The 12,577-nt window shown below is 43.5% G+C and overlaps 1 protein-coding gene across 1 annotated transcript in view; it reads left to right on the top strand.

Moving 5' to 3' along the window:
- Nucleotides 1-4,151: 4,151 nt before the first annotated feature.
- Nucleotides 4,152-12,577, top strand: part of GALM (galactose mutarotase) — a 151,908-nt gene continuing 143,482 nt past the window's right edge. Inside the window, exon 1 of the mRNA XM_078649019.1 lies at nucleotides 4,152-5,118. Within this exon, the coding sequence (XP_078505145.1) occupies nucleotides 4,923-5,118 (196 nt within the window). The 5' untranslated portion in view covers nucleotides 4,152-4,922. The remainder of the gene's footprint in view (nucleotides 5,119-12,577) is intronic.

Below are 12,577 nucleotides of genomic sequence, written 5' to 3'. Positions count from 1 at the left end.
ACTCGCAAAGTGACAATCAGACCTTCGTGGGTGACTTCAATCTCCACTGGGGCTCACCGCAAGACTCCTCCGCAAACTCCCTGGCCACCTTCCTCTCTGTTAACGATCTCATCCAACACTGCACAGAATCAACACACTCTAAGGGCTCAATCCTGGACCTTGTTATTTCTAAAGCAGGCATGCTTTCCATCACTACCCCTATTCACATAGACTGGTCTGAGCACCTCCTCATCCCATTCTCTATTCAACTATCACACGCTATAACACTTGGCCAACCCAAGAGGGCTATCTCCTGGTTCCGTGATGTTAAAAATATTGATGTCGGTCCCCTCTGTGAATCAGCTTTGTTATCACTTCCAAGGCTAGACCCGAACCTAGATGTTGACGATCTCACCTCCCAATGCCTCACAGTTCTTGCAGATGAAATTAACAACGTCGCTCCACTCAAAAGCAAAAGGTTAAGGCCCACCCCCTCAGCACCTTGGTTCAACAAATCCCTCTATGAAGAAAGAAAGCAGCTAAGATTCCTGAAGAAACAATGGAGGCAAGTGCTCTCCACCGATAACTTGTCCACGCTTCGCTCCGCAAGATCCAAGTACCACAAACACATCTTCCTTGGGAAAGCGGCGCACTTCAAAACCCTCCTTGACTCATCCAAAAATAGACCCAAAAAACTATTTGATCTCATCAAGAGTCCTGACTGCTCTCCCCCTTCCTCCAAGCTGGAGGATTCTGCATAGAGCGCAGCGGATTTCGCTATATTCTTCGACGAAAAAGTGAAATCACTTGTGGATCAGGTCGCTCATCCTACCCCTACAGAGGAGTGCAAATCCTTAGCCATTTGGCAAAACTTTGACCCCATATCTGAAGATGCCCTTCTCAAGTGCATCCGCGAAACAAAGCCCTCCAACCATCATCTGGACCCCATCCCCAGTGCCATTGCCATTGACTTTTATACCCTTTCTCTCTCCTACTGGACCACTCTGGTCAACCTCTCCCTCTATCAAGGCTCCCTTCCTGTATCCTTCAAAACTGGGCAGGTCACCCCCACTTCTTAAAAAACCAACTGCTGATGAGTCTGACCTCAACAACTTCCGCCCCATCACTAACTTACCCTTTCTTGCAAAGATTACAGAAAGGTGTGTAGCGAAACAACTCTCTCGTCATATCAAGGACAATGATCTTCTTGACAATTTCCAGTCTGGCTTCATTCAAAACACCAGCACTGGAACAGCCCTACTGCAAGTGGCTGATGACGCGCTGAGGATCCTCGACTCGGGGGGGTCCTGTCTTCTAATTCTCCTTGACCTTTCTGCAGCCTTTGACACTGTCAATCACAACACCCTCCTCAACATTCTTAAACAGAGAATGGGCTTGGAGGGCACTGTGCTTAAATGGTTTGCCTCCTTCCTCTCTGATAGATCACAAATGATCAAAATAGCGAACAGTCTTTCATCTCCTGTGGCGGTAGGTCAAGGTGTTCCTCAAGGCTCTATACTTGCACCCACATTGTTCAACCTCTATTTAGAACCACTAGGAAATCTCCTAAGTAAATCCGGGATCCACTATCATCTCTATGCTGACAACACTCAAATCTACCTCAAGGTTGCCTCCACTCACGATCTCTCTATCCTAAGCTCTACTCTCGACTCCATTCATAACTGGATGTTTACTCATCAACTGATTCTGAATCCCTCCAAAACCGAATTCCTCCTCTTCTCCTCTTCAATCTCTCCTCCCCCGGTGCAATCATGGATGGATCAGTTGAATCTACTGAACACTAAACCCATCATTGCCGACAGCGCAAAATCCCTGGGTGTCATTCTCGACAAAAAACTCAATCTAACCCCCCACATCAATTCTATTGCAAAGTCTGCTCGATACCATCGGCGCCTTTGGGGAATCCGTCGCTTCTTCCCGGAGCAGGACCTTATAACCCTGGTGCAATCGCTGGTCCTCTCCAGACTTGACTACTGCAATTCTCTTCTTACTGGCCTCCCCACATCCCACCTGTCCCCCCTTAAATCTGTTTTCCATTCAGCAGCTCGTTTCATTTATGGGGCCAAAAGAAGCGACCACATCACACCGATGTTATCCACCCTCCGCTGGCTTCCAATCGAGGCTAGAGCTATCTACAAGACTGCTTGTATCACCCACAAAGCCTTGCACTCCTCCTCTCCTCGCTACCTGGCGAATAAACTGAAACTCTCTGGAGGATCTAGACCATCACGTAATGCGGAAAATCGTCTGCTTGAACCTCCCACTTTCAAGAAGGAAAGAACGATGGCACAATCCTTTTCAGGCAACGCGGTGAGAATCTGGAACTCCCTTCCGCCGCAGCTCCGGACCACCACCTCCTCCCAGGCCTTCAAAACTAACCTCAAAGTTCTCCTCCTTCAAAGACACTTTCAAATGTAATCCATGCCCTCTATATTATCTGAAGGAAGCCCTTCCATTATAGAAAAATCCACTGTACATGACTATGGAAATGTGTTCCCAGTGTGTTCTTGTGGTTTGAGAGTCTGCCATTTATTGCGGTATTATCTTTCTACCTGTGTTTGGTACTCGTGTGTAACATGCACCCGTCACTTTCTCTTGTAACAAACTGTTTTCTACCTCTTCAATTTGTTTATTTTCTATACCTGCAAAAGTGCCACCATGGCCTACGTAACGCTTGTTCTTGTGCTTGAGGGCCCTCCATATATTGCAGTATTATACCTCTATGTTTACTTTGTACGCTTTTGTAACCTGCACACGTCACTTTTTCCTCCTGTAATGCACCGTTTGCTACCTCTTGTATTTTGTTGGTTCACGATTGTCACTTTTGTAATGCACCGTTTGCTACCTCTTGTATTTTGTTGGTTCACGATTGTCATTATTGCTTCATTTAATGTCACGTTTGCTTTTGTATTCTGTTCACTTGTAATGTTATCATGTATCATTTCTGTTCCTATTGTGAAGCGCTCTGACACCTTCGGGTAAAGTCCGCGCTATATAAAAACGCACAAATAAAAATAAATAAATAAAAAAAGATTGAGTGTAAGGCAAAAATGTACGCCAGTTTGGTGCAAGGACTATGTAATGGAAAAATAAGTCGTACAATTGCAATTGTGTTTTTTATTTCTTTTGTTCCTTTCTTTATTTCATTTTTTCTTATTCTGTATATGCATGTTGTCTTTTATTTTAAGGAGGGAGATGTGTGGTGTCCTCCGCTCTGATCTGGAACCTGGAACACACGGAGTGAAGAGTGGTTCCAGGGTTCCAGATGAATCGGTTGGCTCAAGCTTGTAACGATGAATTTATCTTCTCTACAATAAATCTATTATATTTACGATACGCCGACTCCACATGATTTCTCAAGATGAACACTTCACTATGCCTACAAGTGATTGGTTGAAATAAGCTGGAACGTTACAGCTGAGTGTTCGTTTTGACAGTTGAGTGTCAGTTGACATTAGCTATTCTAGTGACCACAAGCCTTGGTGTGTTGTCTTGGTGAATAAAGACTTATTACCAAACTACTGGTTCCCGCATCAGCTTTACAGCTTCATGCCTACTTTTAGTGCCAGCTAGTAAGACAACCACCATTGAGTCCTGACAGATTTGAGCCCTCTGATGTCGATGCATGTTTTCAACAAACACAAGTGAAGTAGCTTACTGCAAAATGGACACCGAAAGTGTGTTTTATTTATTTATTTTATAATATTTCACTGCCACTGTAAATGATCTCGACAGCTTTGCTATGTTTCTTTTCTATGTCTATGCAAGGCAGCTTCTTCGTGAGAATACTCGGACGCCTGGCATTCCGTTTTAGTGTGTAAATTGAACGGCCATATTACAATGACGTCAAATTGAGCAAGTTTAACTACAACATCGCTAAAGTTAGGCAAATTCCACGTGGACACGTTCAAAGAATGAAATAAAAAAATGGGGGATGATTACATTATATTTCTTCGCAATGCAAGACTTTTTTTGTGAATGTAGGTGATATGATTTGCTTCCAAGAAATTAGAAGTATTTACAATAAATAATTGCTATGCACCTTACACTATTAACTAAAAACTCTCCCGGTGATTATCAAAACTTTTGGTTTGTTTTATTTCTCTATCATTTTAAATACCTTATTTTATAGGTAACCAATAGGAAGGTCTGCCATTCTAAGATGGCTGCCGCGTTCCATTTGTACTTCTAGGGAGTGCAAGTGTCTGTGTTGTGTTTACAGTTGCTGTACGCTCTGGTTTGGACTCTGGGCGCAGGAGGTTTTACATACATTTGTAATGTACTTTTTGAACGTGCAGAAACGGCCTTAAATCGTTAGCCCCGTGACTACCACTGTTTCACCGTGCGCAAAGCAGCAGCGCGGAAGTAGAAGCTACAGCCATTCCATTACAACAACTGCATCCCAGCTGCAGCCCACACGTGTTGCAGTTCCATACCAGGAGCTGGTGCACAAGTTTCTACAGCTACGCGGATTGCAGTGCAGTTGACTCTCAGCCACTACAGAATACGACAGTCTGTACAAGCGAGCACCCCAGGTCCGCTTCTAGTCGGCACTTAAGTGGTATACTCACTAACGTAAGGGCTTAAATGCCATGCCATCACACTCACAACTAGCATAAACAGACAGCAATAGCGTAATTCGTCAGTTTTGTCCCGTTGCATATATACGAAAGGAACGGTTGTGTACACATTCAACGATTGACGTGCATGGAAAACTTTCAACGTACTTTTTATTCAGAAATATTACAGTCCAGTACCATCACCAATGACTGTAAATATTCTCTCGCTTTTGACTGGAACGTGTTTAGTTGCCACGAAGGGCGCCCCTAAAGTATCCTCGTTTATCGTTTAAGAGAACAGTCCAGATTATCCGACTCCTGGGCCGTGACCCCGAAAAATCCCGTTTCCCAGTGCCTGTGGCCATGGCGCCAGTGACGGTGACCAGGGGGCTGTTTGGACGATTACCAAGCGATGGGGCCGAGGTTGAGAAGTTCCAGCTCAAGTCCGAGTCGGTGACAGTGGACATCATTTCCCTGGGCTGCACAATCACCGCTCTCCAAATGCAGGACCGGAAGGGTGAAACTACAGACGTTGTCTTGGGATTCGACTCGTTGGAAGGTGGGTTTAAGGTTATATTTGAAAACGAATCATAAGCACTGCAGCAGTTTCACCAGCCGGAACCGCAGATCTAGACTATGTACGAAATTTGAGTTATTGCAGTACAACGCTAGAAACCCAGAGGCGCTTTAGGATTCCAGAGCCAAACTGAAAACAGGTTTGCACTTGGGCAGACATTGCACAAATCTGTTTTGTGCCACCATTGCTACTTTTCTATTAAGGAATAGAATAAACACAATTTGATGACCACCCACTACACTTTCACTTATTGGAACACTGATGAAATTAGAGGTGGGCGAGCCAACAAATTAACAAGGCGAGCCAAGGGTCTGGCACTGGACGAGTCAGGCTTTGAAAATATTTGCCACATAAACATACAACAAACATCATGTAAAATATAATAGTCTCTTCAAAATTCAAAACGGTGTATTTCTTTAACGTGTGGAAGCGTTGACATTAATGTGTGAAGTTCTAACAAAGCACTCAGAAGTATTTATGAAAGGTTATAGTTTCTAAACATGAACCCTTAGAACCATTCCTGCCCCGCCCAGCTGGTGACAGTGCAATTAGTGAACGAATGTGCAAGACAGTTGTTATGTGAACCCTGCAAGAGACCCAGGGCCATATTATCAAGGAAGTGCGATACATTATCGCCGCTTTTATCGGCAGGAAACTGCTGCTAAAGCGGCGATAATGGGCTTGATAATATGCCCTTGTGAATTCCCATAGAAGCCCATGTTAACACCAGAAACTGGGCTTCTATGGGAAATCACAAGGGCGTATTATCAAGCCCATTATTGCCACTTTAGCGGCAGTTTCCTGCCGATAAAAGCGGCAATAATGTATCGCCCTTTCTTGATAATATGGCCCCCAGTTCCTTATAGATAGAGCAACATTATAGTCTAGTAAATCAAAGCCAGTAGGTTTTTAAAACGCTGGTATTCCGAACTCACATATTTGAAGGTGATTTCATATGCTATAGTGATGAAAAAGGAGGATCCGTATCTAAAATATTTGCCTTAGATCACATAGTTTGGTTAATCGGGGGAAAGAGTGATTAATCAAAGTTTTCTGGTTTCGCTTTGTACAAATCAGCCATTAAATGGGTATCTAATTCTCTCTATTTTACCTAAAATGTAAATGGTGTGTTTCTACCCCTTTGCGCATGAGGGTAGAGCAGTGGTAACAGACAGAAGCCACATGAAAGTTCGGCTTGTTATAGGCTCGAGTTCCCAACGGGACGTCAAATTAAGCCAGAGCCAGGTTCAGACTCGAGCCTGGCTTGAGGTTTCAGCAGCTCACCCATCTCTAGATGGAATGGTCTGAAAATGTGTGTCTCCAGAAAAGGAGTGAATTTAGGGGAGGGCGCTGAGGTTTTGTGCACAATAGTGTTGTACTGGAAGGATACGATATGGAAGCAAAGTGGTATGGCTAAGTTCACCTGCATTAGTAGATGTACCACTTCACAGTTGATGCTGGTGATGAAGCCTGAGTCCTAACCCAAAAAGCAACAGCAAGCGCATGTTTGAAAGATTGTATTCTTGAGTGATGGTGGCCTAAGTATTGAAGAATGTGCCTACCGGCATAAAAACATTGAAGGCTCGGCACCTATGACATACAAGGGTACAGGGCAGGATTAAGTGGAACAATAAGAAATGCATCAATCCTGAAAGTGATCGTCACAAAAATGCAATAGGTTGTCAGTCACCAGGGTTTGGGACTCTTTGCCAGGGTGGATAAGCTGCCCTCCTTTCCTCAGAGGGTAGTTATGAGACGGCTCCTCTCTGGACCCTTCCTGAAGTAGAAGAATGAAATCTGAAAAACCTTAGTCTTGGATGATCTGTACATTTAAGCCGATCATATCTGGGGGACAGACCCCAAAGCAGCACATCGTTTTGAAACCAGGGAGGTCCACGAATTCCATCTGTGAAGGAGGTTCTGCAGCTTTCGTCCCACTGCAGCCGGAGAGAGGTCCTATCATCACCAGTCACTCTTTTCAGGCCTTAGGTTTCTGGCTAGCAGCATGTGGTGGGCATCCTGACCAACTCAGGAGCTCTGCAGCAACACTTTACATCCCTTTGTACAAAACCTGAAATGGACATAACCTCCCTCGACCAAGACCCTAGGTAACATCCCTTCCACACAATGAATGACAAGCAGGGCAGCCGTTTCTTGCAGAAAGTAGGTTAGTACGACCAATTGTTAATGTAGGAACACCCTCCGATTGGGCAGAGTGTTTTGGAGTTTTCTGGTGAAAGCAGGAGAGTCGCCAAACAAGACTAAGAACCTCATCCAGCTACCTTGTCCAGGTTGCAACTGGGTGAGACGTACCCTTCACCTGGGCCTTTTCCAGACCAGAGGCCGAAGTAGAATTCCTATCCACTCAGGGAAGTCCCTGGATGGTGAATGGAACGTCAGCAGAGCACTGATGGACCTTCTCTGGTGGTGTGACTGATGTATGGGTCCGTCTCAGCATTACCTGTGCAGATTAGGAATGTAGATTGTCCCCCTTACCATACCTATAATCTAGCTGGCTGGTATCACTGGTGGGGCACCTTCAACCGCCCCCATGAATTGCATAGTGAAAGTCTTAAAGCTGCTTGACACTCTCAGTGGACGTCAGAGGATTGGTTTCTGCGAGTTTATGCAGGAACTGCAAACTGCAGGGAGAAGTGTACGAAGTTGGATCGTGCAATTGGGACTTAGGGCTCCATCCTGTATCTATGGGGCAGGTTATTTCATCTGTAGGGATCCAGAAGTGGCACAGAGGGAGATGCACTTTGTCTGAATTGGTTCTGTCATGGTAAGGCTGTGCACAGCACCTGAATTCAGCACATGCCTCCACTAGATAAGGTACTCTGCACATCTGTCTGACTCTCCAATTGTGTAATTCTGCAGCTCACATGGTGATGCTAAGGGCACAGCCAGGCCCGGGCCACACCCCCACAAAAATGTGCCTACAACAAATAATGTAATATGGGTCCTAAAGTTATTTTTCATGCTTGAAATGTGGAAAACCATTGGGTGTGGTTTTCAGTAACATTTTTTAGTTTTAGTTTGTTCAGTATAATTCGTGTTCTAATGATTATGTAATGAAGCCTTTTTTAGAGTAACTTTGAATCAACACAACAACTTCTAAACTAAATTAATAAACCAAAATCTTAACCACAATTTGGATATCAAATGAGAGGTGGTTCACCCACTTCCCTAATCCTATATGGACATGATGCAATACAGGACAGAGAAAGCTTTTGAAGCCTTACTCTTTGCTTTTCGTTCCTTTTGTATTAAAAGCCACCTTTTAATCAACGGTAGAAAACCAAAAATTAAAACAGTTTTTGTTGGTACTGAAGTCCTCATGATGCTTTGAAAATCTGAGTCATCTTGTCGTATTCAATAGTTTGGGTCTATCTGATGTTTTTCCCCAGCGATTCGATTATTTGTGAGTTTGACTCGCACTGTTATCTGAAATATCCCTACATACCCTTCCTGTGTTGTGCTGGGACCAGAGGGCTTTGGCTGAGGACATATGTGAACAATCCTGTTGGTCAGTTGAAACCAGCCGTAACTCTGCCTCCCTCGGTAAAGAGATTGGTTGTAAAGCCTGATTGGCAGAGTGTTTCAGTTTTCAAATAAAGTTTCCCTTGATTCTCTTTGGCTTCCCACCATCGTCCACAATTAGGAATTAATTCTGGCCTCTTATGACCTTTATTTTGCATTTGTCTGCACATCGAGTTTTGGACTTGGCCTGCACAGCACAGAGAGATCCTTTACCAAGATCAATGACCTCTTTGCTGCTGTTGACGAGGTTTTAGAATAAGCTTTACAACCTATAGACACGTTGTCCTTATGACCTAGAAGAAGAGGGAGCTGTACTGTCCTGCTACAGGAGACACGATGGCACCCTCTCCAGAAGGACCTGTTGCTTTTGAAACATTCATCGGCTTAACTTTGAAATGAGTTCCTCACGGACTACACCTAAAACTTAACCCCCTTGCTTCGAGGAACTGAGCAGCCAAACAAACCCCTTAGACTTTGCAAACCAGCTGACCAGCACCAAGCAGGAACCCACCCCAGTAGAATCACAAGAGTTTAGAACCTGTCAGAAGCACCCAAGAACTCTGGCTTTTCCTGTCCTACCCTGTACCTTCACAACATTTGGGGTCTGGTTATGTCCCGTGAGTAATCCTAAAAGGAAGGAAATAGTTCCCTTTCACCTACTTTGTTTGGAACTGGGTTCCATTGATTGTCACCTTAAGTCCAGAACCATCTGTAGCACCTTCATATCTGCATGTGTGAATCTGTATTGCTCAAACTTAACTTTAAAGCAATCGAATGCTGTACATTTGATGGGAAGTGCAAAGTAAACATGTAAACTTTCTAGTTCCTGAGATACCATGCCTTAAAGGTGGGCCTGGAACCATGAATGAGGCACCTGAAGATACATTATCATTATGCGGCTAAACTTGTACTAGCATTTCTAGCAGTATTTGCATAATTCAGAACTGAGAATAATAATTCTAATCTACTGGACTAACCTTGAGTCTAAGGATCCTTGCAGTATATGCTCCTGCCAGCCTAGGTCTTGAAGTTTCTTGGCACAGTGTAAAAGCACGGTGAATACCATAGCTATATTTGTTCTTCTCCTTCAATTATTCTGATGCTTTAACATTTTCCTCGAGAGCTGGGTACTGCAGTTTACCTAAATTGTTTAATATCCATATATTGAATTCACAATTTATAAAGGCCCCATTGCAATCATTCATTTGTAAGCTTCTCGGCTTAATTGGTTGGTTTGAATAGCAAACGCTTTATAGTGGAGAGTGGGTTTTGTTATGTCATGATAGCCACAGTTTGTGTTGCATTCCATACAGTTTATACAGCAACAGGAAGCCAACTGGACCTGACTTGTCAGAATAGTTGACTCTTCAGAGTCCTTTAGAATTCACAAAGGTTGTACATCGCAGGCAAAGAAATTCCGTAGCACATCCAATTGAACTTCGTTGGGACAAGATCTACAACTCCTATCAGTTATTAGACTGGTGGGATCTACTATTCCCTAGTTCAGATTGTCAGTCTTAGATTAAGTGCAAGGTAATCTCATTGCATCCCCTCAGAGATAATTGTAAAGTAAATTATGAATGAAAACTGGTTTAGAGCTACCCTCACAGAGAGAGTACCTGTGCCCTCCTCTAACCGTAAATAAAGCTTTGCATATCATCCCCCACAATTGATCTTGGAGATGCCACCCTTGGATTATCTCACACAGCGGGTACCTCTGTCTATTAAAAATGATGGGTGAGTCTCTATACAGTTCTGCAAATGCATACCCTCTGATTTGCAAAATCACAGCATTTACCACCACAAACGAATGTTTTGAAAGAGACTCTTTGTAAGTTTTAAAAGTCTTTTTGACTTCTAAAAGGGGCTTTGCAACCCATTACGAATCACAAATAGGAGGGGGGATGGAAACATCCTCATTTGGAAGTCACAATGAAATGAAAGGCTTGTGACCATAATTGCGGTTGTAAAGCATTGATCAGATGCTAACATCTCAAGGGGGCTGGTGTCTTATCTGCAAATGGGAAGCTGTCCCCCTTTGAAAATCATGCTGGGCAGCCACAGAGGAGCAAGCAGTGGCCCGTGGGACTACTGCCCGTCCCCCACTTTGTGTTACAATACAAAAAAACATTATTTGTCTTTTGTAAAAGCAGCACCTGCCCCTTTAATGGAAACTGGATGATTTTACAAAAAATCTTCTCCATTTGGAAGAGAAAATGCAGGGATATTGGTTTGCTGTCCCCTGCAGACCACCATCGATGCATTTGCAGCTGTTCACTGTAGGTCACAAACTGCGATCTGGCTTAATAATATTCATTAGGTAAGTCGTTTTTCACGGGGAACAGCGTTTACAACACAACTTTTACAACAAAGTACCTTTACGACGCAACCATTACAACGCAACATTTACAACGACTTGCGCTGGGGGGCGCTCTAGGATAGGGAATAGTTTTAATTTACTATCCAACACCTTCCCTACTATCCACGGGGACTGGAGTTGGAATAGTAAATTAAACTATTCACTATCCAGCGCCCCCCAATGCAAGTCGTTGTAACGACTTGCGTTATAAAACTTGCGTCGTAAAGGCATGCGTTGTAAAAGCATGCGTTGTAACGACGTACATCCGTTTTTCACAAGCCAAGCAAAGGTGCAATTTGCATTGTGACCTATTAGTACAATAAGTCATATCACAATTTCTGTACCCATTTGCAAACCAATCAGTGAGCAAATTGTACATCCTGGTTTGCATATGGGTCTTTGTACTTCATGCCTGTAAGTACTGTATGGTGCTTATGTGAATGATGTGTGGCTTAATATTGCTCATATTTATGTGCAGAACCCTCCCTTAGTGAGTGCACCCCAAACTGTTCAGGGGTATGCAACTCCCACTGCTGCATTTTTATATTTCAAGGTGTTTCATGAAGCCCAGAGGGATTATTCCTCTACTGGATATAAAATTGGCCTATATTGAGAAACTTTATATTTTCAGCCCCACACTGACAGTGCACGTTGATACGAAAACCGTCGACTTTCTCTAATCTTGGTTCAGTGGAAGATTCTTCATATTTTTACAAATGCACTCTCAGACCAAGGAGGAACGGTGAAGCATACATAGATGGCCCAGTTTAATTTAGCCTGTGAAAAATAAGTGTAAGGCTGTGATTCTGCAGTTTTGTTCTTCAAGATTTTTTTTATTTAACATAAGATTAGAAATTGGCTTATTGCTGGTGGGTGATCAAGCATCTAATTTGGGCTTGTGCGGCAGAGGTATCTCCGCTGTGAGGTCCAAGGAATACTCTGCCACAGACATCATTGCCAATATGTTAATTTGTGGCCATTATCCTATTATGGTTCTTAATTAGATCAACTGGTATGAGTACGGTGGTGAAGAAGGCGTTTGAGTGCTATGACCACGGCTTGAATGTCTTCGAATGAGCCTGGGCTAAAGTAATCAAAAAAAGAATTTCACTTGTTTATTAAAGAAGATGACTGCTTCATATATTCACAGTGGAATTCATTTTGCTGTGAATGCAAAAAAGACCACCAGGAAAATTATTATAACAATTTGTACAAGTCTGCGGGTGGCTGAGATTGGCAATCTGGGGCCAGTGCTTAATTTGAGCAGGTGGTTTCCGGTGCTCAGCACCAACCCTTAATCACCAACACTGGTGCTTTTCATGAGCACCAGTTAGGACACATTCATTTACAGAGAGATTAAGCGATTTGCCCAGAATCACAGGATGTTGAGCTGATGCTGAGACTCGAACCTGGTTCCCCAGCTCTGAAGTCGGCAGCTCTGGCCATTACACCACATCCTCTTCCGATTTTCATGGTTATTAGTTATTTCTGTTTTAGGCTGCGCTAACAGGAGAATTTGGCTGGTGCAAGCTGCCTCCT

The sequence above is a fragment of the Lissotriton helveticus genome, chromosome 6 (assembly GCF_964261635.1).
Source record: "Lissotriton helveticus chromosome 6, aLisHel1.1, whole genome shotgun sequence".
Classification (NCBI taxonomy): Eukaryota; Metazoa; Chordata; class Amphibia; order Caudata; family Salamandridae; genus Lissotriton; species Lissotriton helveticus.
Note: the sequence above shows the minus strand (reverse complement) of the source record. Positions and strands in the feature narration are given on the sequence as shown.